Raw genomic sequence first — 15,127 nt, 5'->3', positions numbered from 1 at the left:
AATAAAATGTTCATAGCTAAAAAAAAAAAACATTTTCTCAAAATGGATGCCGAAATTATTTAAGATATTATGAATACGTTTCGAAAAACAGTAAGTAACGAAAGTGGTGCTCACAAACAAAACAAAGTGGCGATAAGTCATTTTTTTCCCATGATGCACTTGTCTTCCCTTCCTATCTCGCGCCTTCTGGCAGTGGCCGAGAGCACTCTAGGTCCATCTTGCGTGCTCGCATCGCCCGTCGTCGGCAGACAGCGCGCTCTTCTTCTCGGTGACGTCGTGCTCAAAAATGGCGGCTTCGGGTGGCGGATTGTCGTCGTCCGCGGTGGCTTTGAGCGCCCAAACGGTCGCCCGAGCTCGCTTCCCGGGCCGCCCCTGCGCGAGCCGTGTCGGCCGGTTACGGCTGGGCAAGCGAAGCAAACGCGGAAGGCTGAGCTCGGACGACGACGAGTCGTCGGATGGAAGGCCGAGGCCCGTAAACATCGGCCTCGCGTTGAGCGACGACCCGGCCTTGCTGCGCCTGCTCGGCGTGGCCGAGAAGCATGGACGGCTGGGGGAAGCGGGCTTCGAGTCGAGCGATGAGGTGAGCGAGTTATTCATCTAGCGAGACCGCCTTGACAACAAAATGTCTCACTTGTTTTAAACACACTAGAAATGGCGCTTGGGTGCACTTGTTGTTTAGGAATTACAAAGGATGTGGAAGCCTCTTGATTTACTCGCGGCAATGTAGCTTTAGCTTCGGCTTCCATCGCGGACCAACACCGATTTCCTGTGCTTGTGCGGGGAATAATTTCTCATTTATATCGTAAACATATTTTTAACAAATATCGACTCCCGTCTAACCCCCCACAAGGCGGAAACTTGAGCTACTAGCCACGGTTGTTTATGCAAACGAGCTTCGTGCAGTAAAGTTTCGCTAGCTCTCGTCTTAAATTTACGTCTTGCATTCGTTTTGAGGTTTGCATATATTTCATCGTGTCGTGGGGAAAACGTCATAATGGTTAAGTTGATCATCATACTTTCCACGCTGGAGCTGTCAGCTGACTCCATGGTGGAAAGCAGTTTGAGCATTTGAAGGACCATGCACTCTTTCTACTCTCAAATAGTTTGATTAAAATATATTGGGAAAAGTACTTTGCATTGCTCGCCCCTCTTGTACGAACTCAAGATCTTTTCTAAATGAACCTGATGTGGTCTCCACTAAAGTCAACCAATATGGGTTTTCCTTATCTTTGTGTTTTTTTCTTCAGGAGGAAAGCTTTGATGGCTTTGGCACAAGCACGGCTCATTCATCTAGGAGAGTGAAACCTCCCAAAGCTGTTAAAGCTCCCAAAGTTGTGAGATCACCTCCTGCCACCAGATCTGGGAAGATTGTATCGCAAGGCGCCAAAGAAGAAACGGAAGAAGAAGAAGAAGACGGGCTGATCGGCACAATTGTGCCACAAAACTCCAAAGAAAACGAAGGTTTGATTGGAACGATCGTACCGTGGTCCTCTAAAAAAGAATGGGTGGACGTTAAAGGTAGAGATAAGAAAGAGGCTCCAGTGGAGATGTTGCAAGAAGCAAACGACATTAAGATTGCTCTCGGTGAAGCGGGAACAGATGAGAATGCGGGGCAGGAGGATAAAGTCAAGATCACAATTCCAGACGCCGCCTCATCGCCGCGGCCCGCTAAACGCGCCAGGCTGTCGGCGGCGACCCTGCAGCGCGGCCTGAGGAAAAAGTTGACGAAGGAAGTGGCCGCGTCCCCGGAGATCGGCGCGGAGGCGGGCACCCAGAGCGGTCCGGAGGCGGCCATGCCTCTGGAAGGGAGGTCGTCTCCGTCTCCTCCGCCGCATGCTCTGCCCGAGCATCGCACCATCAAGCGATACCATCGCAAGTGCGTATTTGGCAAGCGGAGGAAGGTTAAACCCGCCTTGCCCGCTACCACCGCCAGCCCCAAAAAGAAGCGCATCAAACATGTGTTCTATGCCTACGTCCCCGAGCAACATCCTGCTGTCACGCCTGAACTCGAACCTGCTTCAGCAGTGGAGCAGCGCGACTCCTCAGCCGTGACCACCGCACGCTCGGCCCGCGTCATCAAAACGCCCAAGAGGTTCTTGGATGAGGCCATGGTGCCTTTCCCGAAAGGCCACATGTCTTCCTGGCTCAAGAACACACCCAAAGAAGACGAGAAGACCAGCACGTCCTCTCAAGACTCTTTTTACGATGCGGACGGGGACGCCGCGTCACGTCCATCGGCGAAGCTCACCGCACGACCGATTCTTGCCACCAGTCACCTGGACTTCTACAAGAAACTCAAGCGGCTCACCTTGAAGCTGGCAGAGAAGAGAGGCCAGTCCTCCGCACGGGTTGAAAACGCCGCCACTCGTCAGGACGATTTGAACGTGCACGTCAAGAAGAGGAGGCGACGCAAGTCCAAACTCACCATGGAGGAAACAAACTCGCCTGGCGTGGTGAGGAAGCTCTCCGTAGCTGTCGGCAGCAACCCCAAGGCGTCTTCGCAAACATCTCCGCAAGACGCCGACAACAATGGTAAGCGTGACTCGTTTAATTTGAAGATGCGATGCTCCTAACCATCTTTTTGTCGGCGCAGATGCGGCGGGCAGCGGCGAGGTTGGCGCTGCGGTGGCGGCCCCCGAGGTGGGCATGTCCGGGCACCGTGCGGTGGGCCTGAGCGGAGCCAACAGGAGGATGCTGCACCTGCTGAAGAAAGCCAAAGTGCAGCTCATCAAGATCGACCAGCAGAAGCAGTTCAAGTTGTCGCAGGTGAGCATGGCGTTTTTTTCCAACCCGTGCGTGCAAATGCCAAAATAATCGGGACTTTTTTCCGTACGAACAGTCGAGCTCCGGCGACACTCAGGTGGCGGTGAGGGGACGGAGGAAAAGGAGAGCCAACCGTGCTCCTAAACTGTGTCCTCAGGTAAGAAGCCTGTTTGTGCTTTTCTTTATTTCGGGTTAAAAAAATGTAATCATGGCTGATTATTTGATGATTGTAATTTCTCCAAATGTCATTTCTGTCGGCAGGAGCAACCTCTGGGCGGTCCTAGGATCAAGCACGTTTGCCGGGCGGCGGCGGTTGCCCTGGGCCAGCCGCGGGCGATGGTGCCCGACGACATCCCCCGACTCAGTGCCCTACCGCTGCACGAGAGGGAGGGGATCACCTTCTCCCCCGCAATTGAAGGTACGCTCCAAGTACACCTGTAGTTTTTTTCTTTATGCAAACTACCACATTGGACAAAAAGTGCACAACCATTTTTTTAGTCCCGACTGATCCTCTTGTGTGACACAAACCATGTAGATTACCTTTTGTTTGGTTTCAATCCTCCGATCAAGCCAGCGAGTAGACAAATAAGAGGGCAGTTGAGAAGGCATCCAAAATCTTTTCACGCTAGCACATCACAGTGCACTTGCAGCAACCGTAAAGCCACCAATAAAAAACCCACAACTCACCAATTCCCCCCCTCCAACAAAAATACAAACCTTTTCTTTTAAGCTCAATGTAGTTGTAAGTCAATTATTTGCCAGCAAAAATTATCTTTTGTCACACACAGATTAGCCACCGCTGTTGGAAAGCTTTACCCAACACTGGTCGATCGGCCATCACTCTGTATGAGGTGAGAAAGTGCTGTTTGACCATTAGACTCGCTGCCCTGAAGCCACACGTAGGGACAATCGCACACCACATTCAAAGAATACACACACACAAAACGCATAATTCACTAATTTGCATATTCTTAAGAATATGGATGTTATGTTCATCTGCAATGTCGACACAAAACAAAAACGGACAAAAACGTACATAAGTATTTATTTCATTTTTTTTTTTTACTATGCATTATTTGGGACTCCTCATATTTTTCTTTGCCGCAAATCCTGTTTATTCACCCTTTTTGTTCCAGCAAAAGCCCTGTCCAGTAAGTCACCTATGTAATTCAAAAGTAGTGCTTTGCCACCCCCTTGTGGCAGCTAGACGCCATTGTAGCTTGTTGTCCAAAAAACCTGCCTTCATGGATTCACGTTCGCACACAAGACACCTAAAGAGCCAGCTGGAACTCTCTGCCTGGCAGAAATGTTAGATGCTGGCGGGGTCTTCAACATGAATTCTCCATTTTGCTCATCAAAGCTCTTTGCATCCATCTTATTTGTTCTGCCCTTCTGGTCTGGTCTTTTCTCCATAATGGTCCATGAATGCCATATCCTGTGATTTATAGTATTTTAACCACGCATATTTGTTTTTTAAATAAAATTACATACATTTTTATTGCCTCCCCCAGTCATAAATAGATTCCTGTTAAATGTGCTAATACGCTTTTGAGTGGCTATCCAACCACTCCCTTTCCTGCTTGCAGATGTCGCAGATGACGACGAGGACGAGGACATCTCGGCGGAGAGCGGGGCTCAGTGGCTCGTCTCCCAGGAACCCCTGGAGGATCAGCAGAAGCATTGGCGGCGGCACGGGCGGCGGCGAGGCCGCAATTACAGAAAGCGCAAAATCTTGAGCCGCTACAAGCCCGGCGGCGTGCGTTCGCGGCGCTGCGGCACGTGCCGAGGCTGCCTGGTGGACACGGACTGCGCCAAGTGTACCAACTGTCGCGACAAGCCCAAGTTTGGCGGGCCCAACAAGAGGCGGCAATGTTGCATGTAAGGAAACGCCGTTGTGTACGTCCATTCATTTGCTCACTCTGGCCACTAGGTGGTGCTACTACTACCCCAGAGGGTGAAGTGAAGAAAATCAAATTGCACGGAAAATTAGCAAGCATAGCAGTATTTTTAAAGAAATATTATTTATTTTATGATTAACACTTTTTTGTGCTGTATTGTCAACAGATACAGGAGGTGCGATAGAATTGAAGCAACCAAGACGGAGCGTATTGTCAAACAATTTACAGGTATGGATTGGTAATAGTGTTCTTATGTCCAGATAATGGGGAAGGTTATTCTCCCAAAAAATAAAATGAACTGTGTTTTGCCTCCGTTTTGTCAGTTCGCGCCCGGCAGATTTCAGCACCGTTGTCAAGCAGCGACGACGGCAACTGGTGCGCCGGGGAGTCGCCCAAGTCGCTGTCCTTAGTGCCGACCAAAATTCGAAAGCATTCCTTGCGTGATATCACGCCACGTTCCTTCAGCAGCCTGCTCAAATCCGAGTCGGAAGAAGAGGCAGAGGAAGAGGGACAAGCATTCAAAAAGGAGAAGATGGTCTCCAAGCAAGGTAGACAACAACTCTCCAGTGCTGCAAAAAAAACAAAAACATGGAACTGTTTTTAAGGTTTGTGTTCTTTTTGAGATCTCGGACATGGACTGTCCGCACGTCATGACCCTGCTCATGAGGTGGTGAAGCAACGGCGGCCATTTTCCAAAGGAGGCAGACCAAGAGCCTACAAGGTAATGTTGCCCGCAAGCGTCTCTCTTTCCTCCCATGTAGCTCTTTTAAACTCCTGGGCTAAATTATTTGGAATCCTTTGACTTCCTGCTATTGTTTTCACGCTAAATTTGATTGGCAGTCTGAGAAATTCCTAGCAAGAAGACAACTTCCAAGCAATTTCCTTCTCCGGCCTCTTTTCTTTCCTTATTTTGTCCACTGACCTCTAATAGTGAAAATGGTGTTTAAATAAAGAAAAGGTACTGCTAGCTAGAAATGCAACCAAAGCAAACTGAGATGTGAAGGCACGCAACATTCCCGAGTGGCCGTAAGAAGTGAAATGAAGTTGACCGCAAACATTAAGACGCTTGAAATCGTCCCAATAGGCAGTTTGCGCGCGTCGGTAGGTGCTGCTGTTTTGGTTAGCATGTGCGTGAGCAGTTGTGCTGATGAACTGAGATGGCTGCATGATTTATTTTCTGGGAGGTTTGAGGAAATAAGGTTACCGTACCATTTTTACGGGAAATTGAATTCAAATGTGACTTGCCCTTTGTCAAAACCAGCAGACTAGCATGCCTCTGTACACTCTTGACCTTTGACCCGCCTTACTTACTTGCCTACTTCCCCTGGCTAACATCCAGTAGTGCCCTGACAGGAGGCCTCTTTCCTTTTGTCTATTGCATGCGCCTCTATGCAAGTGTAGCGTTTGGAACCTGTATGGCTGGTTGGCTTAGGCAGTCCCCTCCTCCGCAGGGATTGCAGAACACGGAAGAGACGGCGCCCAGCGATACGTTCCCCTGTCCCGGCCCACCCGGAAGCCCTGTGTCCAAACTACAGCGGGAGCTCAGAGTACACTTATACCGCCTCCCCGATCCTCTGCCGCAGTCGCCCCAGCGCCTGGATCCATACCTAAAACAATCTGAGCCCAAATCGATGCGGCCCCTTACGCAGCCTAGTGAGCCGCACGCACTGCATGCCATCGCGCCGCAGCTCGTAACGGGGAGTCCGCCTGAACCGCCGCCCCTTTCACGTGTCCTCGTGTTGCGACTGCACCGCTTGCCCCCAGCTGTGGTTTTGCACGGGCGTGAATCGCCACCACCCCAAGGGAGCCCAAAGTCCACATGCCACTCCGCTCTGACAGAGGTCGCGACCACGTTACGCTTTCAAGGGGACGTGCCGTCGCAGCGGCAGCAGCTCGGTGCTTTGAGCGACAAAGAACTCGCGGTGGACGAAGCCGACGGTGCCCGGGATGATGGCCAAGACGGACAAGAAGGAATGGGGCTGCAAAGGCCGCCGGGAACTGACCCACACTGTCTCCTTCCTTCCCAGAATGCCGCAGAGGGTTCGTCGCACAGCGCCCCTGTGGGGTTTCCTAGCGGATTTCCCCAGAAGGGCCCGCTGCTTGACAAGACAAGGATCCGTGTGGATTTTAAGGTAGGCTTGCATGTTTGCCGTTCATGTCACTCGGGTGGAAAAACGGATCTGGAAACGGCACAATAGAATTGAAGTATTAAAGGATACAATGGTCTCCCCCCCCAGGAGGATTGCGCAATTCAAAACGTGTGGCTAATGGGTGGCCTCAGCGTCCTCACGTCTGTCCCCAGCACACCTCAGCCCGTCTGTCTGCTATGTGCCAGCAAAGGTCGTCATGAGGTAACCCAGCCCTTCAGTGGACCTCCTGCCTGATTCTCGTTCTCCCGAATGACCTGATCTTTGCTCTCAGATGATCTTCTGCCAGATATGCTGCGAGCCCTTCCACAACTTCTGCCTCTCGGCCGAGGAGCAGCCCCTGGCGGGGAACAAGGAGAACTGGTGCTGCCGACGCTGCAAGTTCTGCCACGTGTGTGGGCGCAGAAGCAAGCTGTCCAAGGTGCGAAAGCCAACTTTTGGCTTGCAGCGCCATCGGCCGAGTGTGTTCTAAATAAGCTTGGCTCCGCTCACACTGTTATATCTCTGCAGCCTGTGTTGCAATGCAAGAGATGCCAAACCTCCTACCATCCTTCCTGCTTGGGACCAACATACCCCAAACCAATGAACTGCAGTCTACCCTGGGTTGTCTTTATAATTTTTTTTATCTAAGCTAATTTTTTGTTGTGTGTTTTCTAACACTTTTTTTTTTCTTCCCCCAGCTCTGCATGACTTGCATCCGCTGCAAAAGCTGCGGGGTGACGCCTGGAAAATCCTGGGACGTGGCCTGGAACCACGCCGAGAACTTCTGCCCCGACTGCACCGTTCTTTACGAAAAAGGTTGCTCGCTGACTCAAGTTGTTTCCCGACATGATAACGACTGACACAAAATGTCTACACAGGCGACTTCTGCACCGTGTGCAGCAAGTGCTACGACGACGACAGCAGCCAGCGGGAGCAGATGATTCATTGTTCAAGATGCAAGCACTGGGTGCATCACACCTGTGAGGGTCTCTCAGGTGAGCTTGCATTGCAGCTTTTTGTGATTCTGTCTTCTCGAGCCTCAGTCCATATGTTTTGGTTTGTCTCCCATTGCAGAGGAGCTCAAGGGGTTGCTGTCGAGCCGACCCCAAGACGCCGTCTTCACCTGCTCCCCGTGCCGTCGCCATACCGGCGAGGAAGAAAGCCTAAGGGAGCTTCTGCAAAGCCAACTGCTGCTCGGCCTGCGGGAGGTGCTGGCCGGACTCCTCGCCTCCGACGCCACTCAGCATCTCGCGCTCTGCCAATCGGTACGCTGCCCACGGAAGTAGTTGTCGTTATTTGCTGCTCCTAACGAACATGCGTGTGCGCTTTAGTGTCAGGAAACAAACAAGGCCGAGTTACTCGGGGAACAAACACCAGCGTGTGATCTCCAAGCCATGGACGAGAAGTTGAAAGGGGGCAATTACACATCTATTGTGAGTATGAGTGAGAAATGATGCTAAAAATGATGATGCATATGGACAGTATAACTTTGACACCTCTCCCACCCACACAGAAAGCATTCCATGCCGATGTCGTTTCTGTGATGAGAAAGTGGCTGAAGGAGGAAGACGATGAAAACGCCATTGGTCAGGCCAGGGAGCATTACGCCAAAGTAAGCTTAAAAGAGACCATTTAAAACAGTCGGGGATTTTATTCTAATATAACTATCGCTTGTTCCGACAGTTGATGGTCCAAGTCTTCCCCTGGCTTCCTGCGCACCACCAAAACAAGTTGAGGTCATTCTCCGAGGACCTGCCAAGGTAAGTCCAATGCACACACCGGTGGTCTCGTCCACAAACCTCCCAACATCCTTTCCTCTGGAGCAGCATGCTCCCCGAAGCTGTAATCCCGCCTTCGAAGGAGCACAGCTATGCACAGTGGACGCAGAGGACGTATCAGCCTCGGGAGAGCAAGGCGGGGAAAGGTATGAAATAAAAGCAGCCGCGTGTGCTCACAATTATTTGGAGACCAACGGGTTGAAATATGACAGTTTTGCCCCATGTAGGTGCGATGAAGGATGTGGAAGCCGTCAAAGACAGCCGACAGTGTGTTTTGTGTCAACACCATGGTGACTCTGCTCCCAGAGTAAGATGAAGCTTCATTTTTTTTGTTGTTGTTGCACCATGTCACAATTTAAATCAACATGTTTGCTCATCTTAACAGGATGAAGGACGGCTGCTGTACTTAGGCCAGAACGAGTGGGCCCATATTAACTGCTGCATCTGGTCGGCCGAAGTGTCTGAGAACAACGGCGCCCTACATCAAGTACACACTGCCGTCTACAGGGGGCGCCACTTGGTATGTAAACATCTAAACGTGTTTGGTCGTTTCAGACGGAGAGAGCCGCTCACTGTTTTTGTTGTTCTGTCTCGTCAGCGTTGCGACCGCTGTGGACTGTCGGGGGCCACGGTGGGCTGCTGCCTCTCCACCTGCCAGAGTAACTTCCACTTCATGTGCGCGCGAGCCCATGATTGTGTGTTCCAGCGGGACCGGAAGGTCTACTGCTACAAACACACGGATCTCGTCAGTGCGGCGGTGTGTGTGAGCAATGCTGTTGTTATTCTTAATAAACATTTGAGGTACTAATTCATTTTATAACCACAGGTTGTGTCCGGGGACGGATTTGAAGTTTCGCGGCGAGTCTACGTCGACTTTGAAGGGATCACGCTGAAGAGGAAGTTCCTCACAGGCCTCGAGCCTGAATCCATCAATATGACCATTGGTATGTATATTTGATTACAATACCGTGGTTATCCTCCACATGATGACTACAAATGTTTCTTCTGTTTTTTAGGGTCTCTGCAAATCCAGAAACTCGGTGTGCTGTCAGAAATCTCATCCAACGGGAGGATGTTATACCCTGTCGGATACCAGTAAGCCATCCTCTTTGTGAAACTTGAGATCATTTAGGACTAGAAATTAATTTGTCTGTTTTAATTTTAGGTGCTCTCGTTTATACTGGAGCACTGTGGATCCGCGTCGACACTGCAAGTACACTTGTAAGGTGACGGAAGTCAGCAGCCCCCTGCCCGGCGAGGAACAGGAGCTCCTCATGAAGTATGATCAAGAGGAGAATCAAACCATCGTCCACAGTCCCAACTTGCACAGGGGTAATAGTCCATTGTCGCTTGTGACTCTTCGGTTGTGTTCGGGTGCCTAAATGTGTGATGTTCCTCCCAGATATGGAGACTCTGGATACTTTAAGCGCCACGTCCAGCCCACTTTCATCTGCTACTCCATCGCCCAACTCCAAATTGCACAATTCGCCATACAAGCACCACAGCTACTCGCAGACCAGGAGGCCCGCGGGGGGGACTTCCCGACCCCTCCCGTCTCCAGGTATACAGGCAGAAAGATGTTTGCAAGTCAATTCAGTCCATTTTTATATGTTGAGGATAAATCCGTAAATTTGAAATGCGTAGTTCAGTTTCGTAACTTTTCCTTTAAGGTTCGGCGGCTTCCAAATCGCATCATATTTTCACTCTGCGGGACCTGGAGAACACTCAGCGCCGCCGAAGGCTTTCATCCAGGAGCCGCTGCAGCTCCTCCCCGACTGGCAGCCCCATCCAGTCCTGCTGCGCTCCCCCGCCGAGGTCTTCCAACTTTCCGCCGAGCTCGCCTCCCTTATCGCGACAGAACTCCCTCTCGCCCGGCTGGGGCTCGCCGCCTCGACCCATGTCCGCCGGGTTTTCGCCTCGCCACGGCTCCCCCAGGGGAAGGCACGCGTTCAAGATCACCACTCCCGTGTCTGCCGAGGTTCCCCAAGATTTCTTGGAGTCATCCGAGACGGAGGATGCGGCCGTGGCGACGACAAACGGCATCTCGCTAGCCCCCGATAACACGGATGGACACTTGGAGCTGCCTTACACCGTGTTTGACGCCGACACCGAGGTTGCGGTGGCCTCGGTTCTCAACGCGTTTGACGAGACCCTGCTGAGCGATAACATGTTGCCGGGCGGTCGGCTGGATGCGGAAATCCCGGAAGCAGACTCCGAAGATGAAGACCACAGTGTTCAACTTACCCGCACCGTTGTGTGCGAGGCAGCTGGTGGCGCGCAGACATCAGCTCTGCCCTCGACGCCCTCCATTTCGCAGTTGGACGGCGCCGACGACGGCTCCGAGAGCGACTGCAGCGAGGAGGCCGGCGACGCGGGAACCGGCGGCGCTCCCATTCACACCGACGACAACTCGCCCACAAAGCAGCTGACAGTCGCTCTCAAGAGGTTGGATTCTAGCCAGGAGGTAGAGCAAGGTACGAGCACGGCGGGCGGCTTCTCAGTAGAACAGCCAGCCCCTGTTTTCCTCGACGCTTTCGACATGGTACAAAGCGAGGAGGTGCTGATGGATGGCGACACATCTGCCAAGGCCGTTTTTCTAGAAGGTACCGCCGGGAGTTCCGATGCCAACAACGACGTCGGTTTGATGTCCACGAGTAACACGCAAGCCGATGAAAATGACAATGCGTCATCCACAGACTCCACGGAAGGCTTCAAAGATGACGCTAATGACCCGGACTACTCTCCCGAGCCTAAAAACTTGCCAGTAAAAAGAGTCCTTGTCAAAAAAATCCGCAACACTGCCAAAATGAAGTCCTTTTTGCCAGAGAGCGTCGTCCCTCAGCAGCAGCCGCCGAAAGTCAAGGTGCTGCTGCCCCCCAGGTCAGTCCAGCTTGTGACCTCCGTCGCCCCGAACGCTGTCGCCTCGCCCATTCTCTTCAACGGGGTGAACGCCTTAAACGTCCAACCCGCCGTCATGCGAGGCAAAACCGTCGCCATCCGCTTGGACAAGCCCGTCGCGTCACAGCAACCCACCCAGCTGATGATTCCCACTTCGGCTGCAGCCCCCAGTGTCGCGCCGACCCCTCAGGTGCTCTTAGTCAACAGTGAAGGTCAGATCCTGCTGAAGAACCCCAGAACCAACACGTATCAAACGCTCAACACAAGTTCTCCCACTTACAGCAAGATAAGCCAAATTGCCAAAATGCTCCACAAGGGCAACGCCCTGAAGCGACCCATCCCTCGGGTTACGATCAAACCTAGCACCGGCACCCAACTCGCCAGCGTTCCCACCACACCGGCGCCCAACCACAAAATCATCTACCGAGTGGTGCCCATTAAACGCATGACCAGCCCCCCGCCGGCCGTCACCGTGCAGCGTAATCCCGCCTCGATTTTGTCGGAAGCCGAAACGGCTCAAGCGATTATGAACAGATCCATGGAATCCCAGGCTGAGCCCCCAAGGACCAAGCCCATCATCCTCCTCGGCACAGGCGGCAAACCTGCAGTACCTCCTCAACGCCAAGACGCCCACCAGAAGATCAGCCATGAGTCAGCCGGCGGAGCCGCAGTGTCCCCAAGTGTCCGTATCAGCGTGCCAACTTACAACCCACAGATGACAAGTGCGCCTAAAGTGCGTGTCAAGCTCCCGAGCACCATCGCTTACAGAAGAAAAAAGGCGAAGATGGACATCCTGAAGGAGCCTTCCGGTGATCACGGGTATCATCAGGAATACGGGTCAGTATTGTCTGAAGACACAGAGATGCCCAAAAGATGTGGCCCGTAATCTGTACCAAATATTTGTGCACCCCAGAACCCAACGAAAAACGGACGTTGCAGATAAAGACTCCACATCCTGCAACGTGAACATCAGCGCCGGGCGGCGACGGTTGCTTGCAAGCCCAGAAGGGCAAGTGCATTGGGCGAAAACACCTCTTCAATCTTTGGGCCCGTAAATTCATATTTTTAAATTGTCTCGCTCCCTTCCACAGATATCCCAAAATTAAAATCCAGCCTGGAAAAGATGTTCCCGATGTGGACAAGGAGAATTTGAGAATTACGGCACCAGCGCTGCCAATGTCCCCAAGGTTAGCCCATCAATTTTTATTTTATTTTAATTTTACTTCTTGTAAACATAATATTTATTTGCTGATTATTCCGTGTTATGCTCAGGACTCCGAATGTGGAGAGTTGGGCCGGATCACACAAGTGGGTCAGCGCTCGCCATGGAGACCTATCCGATTGGGCCCCCCTTGCAGGTTTGCCCCCGAGAACATGTCAAAATGAATGAAGCAGCCGTGACAAAAAATTCTCTCGCTTAGGTTGCAGTTCTGAGGACGAGGCCCCTTTGCCCAAAAACAAAAAGAGGAGCTACATGAACCAGCCTCACCTGCGTTTTGAGATCACCAGCGATGACGGCTTTAGCGTCAAAGCTAACAGCATGGAGGGTAAGAATCAAATGTAGTTCAGACGCCATCTGTGACCAGAAGAAAAACGCCATTCTCTATCGTCTCCTTTCGCCAGTGGCTTGGCGTGCCGTGATCGACGGCGTCCAAGAAGCGCGGGCGGCCTTCCGCCTCGGGCAGTTCCCCCTGGGCGGCATGAGCGGGCCGCGGGTGCTTGGCGTGGTGCACGACGCCGTCATCTTCCTGCTGGAGCAGCTGCGCGGCGCCGGCGACTGCAAGAGCCACCGCTTCCGCTTCCATCGCTGCAGCGACATCGAGGAGGAGTTACCGCTCAACCCCAGCGGCTGCGCCCGCGGCGAAGTCTACATGCGGTGCGCTGCCATTTTGTTTTTGCTCCATGCGTGAATTTGATTTGACACCTTTTTTTGTGCGCGAACAGGAAATCGACGTTCGACATGTTCGACTTCTTGGCGTCTCAGCACCGAGCGCCCCCCGACTCGCTCGGCCCCTATGACGAGGAGGACGACGAGTTCCCGCTCAAGTCGTCCAGGTCAGTCATTTGGAAACGAGCAAAACGGGAGCAAGACAGAAATGGTCACATGACCCCGCTGTACTTTTCCATCAGGCGTGCCACCAGCAGTGAGCTTCCCATGGCCATGAGATTTCGCCACCTGGAGAAAACATCCAAGGAAGCCGTCGGCGTTTACCGGTGACGCAACAATGGACCCACATCTCGCCGTCAGATGGAATCCCGAGTCTTACGAATCGTACTTTCCCGCAGGTCTCTCATTCACGGCCGAGGGCTTTTCTGCAAGAGGATCATCGAAGCGGGAGAAATGGTCATCGAGTACGCCGGCACCGTTATCCGCTCAGTGCTGACGGATAAGCGGGAGAAATATTATGACGGCAAAGTAAGTCAGTTACATAACACGCCTGAGTTTCACTCCTCGAAAGGAGAAGATCAAAAATTTCCAAACCTCGCCTTCTCAGGGCATCGGCTGCTACATGTTCCGCATCGACGACTTCGACGTGGTGGACGCCACCATGCAGGGCAACGCGGCGCGCTTCATCAACCACTCGTGCGAGCCCAACTGCTACTCGCGCGTCATCAACGTGGACGGACGCAAGCACATCGTCATCTTCGCGCTGCGCAAGATCTACCGCGGCGAGGAGCTCACCTACGACTACAAGTTCCCCATCGAGGACGACGAGAGCAAGCTGCGTTGCAACTGCGCCGCCCGACGCTGCCGTCGCTACCTTAACTAGCGGCCCGAGGTAGGACTTACCTCTGGGGAATTCCCACCTCCGTTGAATAACATTTTACGACAAGAGTACTTGAGCGTCACAACCTGGAGAAAATATCATCATAGTCAATCACAGACTTTTGCACAAGGCGCTGTGATGCTCTTTTACGACACACAATTGTTTTTGTTTCGTTTTGTCGCAGGGGAATATTTATTTATTGCTCAGACGCAATCCTTATTTTGTTATTTTGTTTTCCGTCGTGGCAGCCTCATGCTGTTGTCTCTCCGTTGGAATTTACTGAGGTGCCGGTAGACTTCAAATTGTTTTAACCATACTCTCAGAAAATCTGTGATGATCCCGCAGGTCTTGTTCATTTTGTGTCTTTTAGGAAGAAATAATACAATGCTTTTGCACTGTCCCTTTATAGGTTATTATGTTTTTGTATATTTGAAAAAGAAATCTTTATGGAGTAAGCCCTTTTGTGCTTTAACCTTTGCAAGTTGGATTAAAAAATGGTAGTTTGCGTTTTGAGGTGGGGGAAATTTCCAGCCACGTCAGTGTTTCCATGTGTTCTACCTCATGATGAAACATTTTGTCCCTCAAAAAAATATATAAAATAAAATTCAAGTCCCAAAGATTACAACACGTAACACAGCATTAATTACTAACCTTAAATTGATTGACCTGCAGGTATTTGACAACCACTGTTGCCTGTCCAAATTCACATTTATTTTGGGGGGGGGACGCTGAAGGTGTTTGCAGCTTTTGTGTTTGTAAATAGTTGTATAAAAAGGTCTTTCTAAACCTGTTACATATTTTTCTACCTGCGTTTTTTTTTTTAATTTATGTTCAATAAAGTTCCAATGTTGTTTGTTCCATAACGATCATCCTTTTTTTAATTAGTGTCCACG

At 51.5% G+C, this 15,127-nt stretch overlaps 1 protein-coding gene across 3 annotated transcripts; it reads left to right on the top strand.

The window, feature by feature from the left end:
* Positions 1 to 180: 180 nt before the first annotated feature.
* Positions 181 to 15,097, top strand: kmt2ba (lysine (K)-specific methyltransferase 2Ba). Of its 3 annotated transcripts, XM_088364378.1 has the most exons (38): positions 181 to 580; positions 1,248 to 2,532; positions 2,594 to 2,766; positions 2,840 to 2,920; positions 3,025 to 3,181; positions 4,350 to 4,641; positions 4,828 to 4,889; positions 4,985 to 5,209; positions 5,285 to 5,382; positions 6,113 to 6,793; positions 6,899 to 7,012; positions 7,083 to 7,229; positions 7,319 to 7,411; positions 7,489 to 7,606; positions 7,669 to 7,785; positions 7,865 to 8,055; positions 8,122 to 8,223; positions 8,304 to 8,402; positions 8,474 to 8,550; positions 8,617 to 8,714; positions 8,796 to 8,875; positions 8,954 to 9,088; positions 9,167 to 9,325; positions 9,395 to 9,512; positions 9,585 to 9,663; positions 9,734 to 9,900; positions 9,971 to 10,129; positions 10,239 to 11,171; positions 11,265 to 12,303; positions 12,380 to 12,475; positions 12,558 to 12,653; positions 12,739 to 12,824; positions 12,888 to 13,013; positions 13,090 to 13,342; positions 13,411 to 13,521; positions 13,597 to 13,680; positions 13,753 to 13,882; positions 13,962 to 15,097. In XM_088364378.1, exons 1-38 carry the CDS (start codon positions 287 to 289, stop codon positions 14,235 to 14,237), a joined length of 8,631 nt encoding a protein of 2,876 aa, XP_088220504.1. In that variant the 5' UTR covers positions 181 to 286; the 3' UTR covers positions 14,238 to 15,097. The 3 variants fall into 3 exon arrangements, with proteins under 3 accessions (XP_088220504.1, XP_088220503.1, XP_088220505.1); XM_088364377.1 differs by having other exon boundaries at positions 10,239 to 12,303; XM_088364379.1 differs by having other exon boundaries at positions 182 to 580; positions 6,689 to 6,793; positions 10,239 to 12,303.
* The last annotated feature ends 30 nt before the right edge of the window (positions 15,098 to 15,127 follow it).

The sequence above is a fragment of the Syngnathus floridae genome, chromosome 21 (assembly GCF_059516105.1).
Source record: "Syngnathus floridae isolate MCC-2025c chromosome 21, RoL_Sflo_1.0, whole genome shotgun sequence".
NCBI classification, from domain to species: domain Eukaryota; kingdom Metazoa; phylum Chordata; class Actinopteri; order Syngnathiformes; family Syngnathidae; genus Syngnathus; species Syngnathus floridae.
The sequence above is the reverse complement of the archived record's forward strand: the minus strand, read 5'-3'. Positions and strand labels throughout refer to the sequence as shown.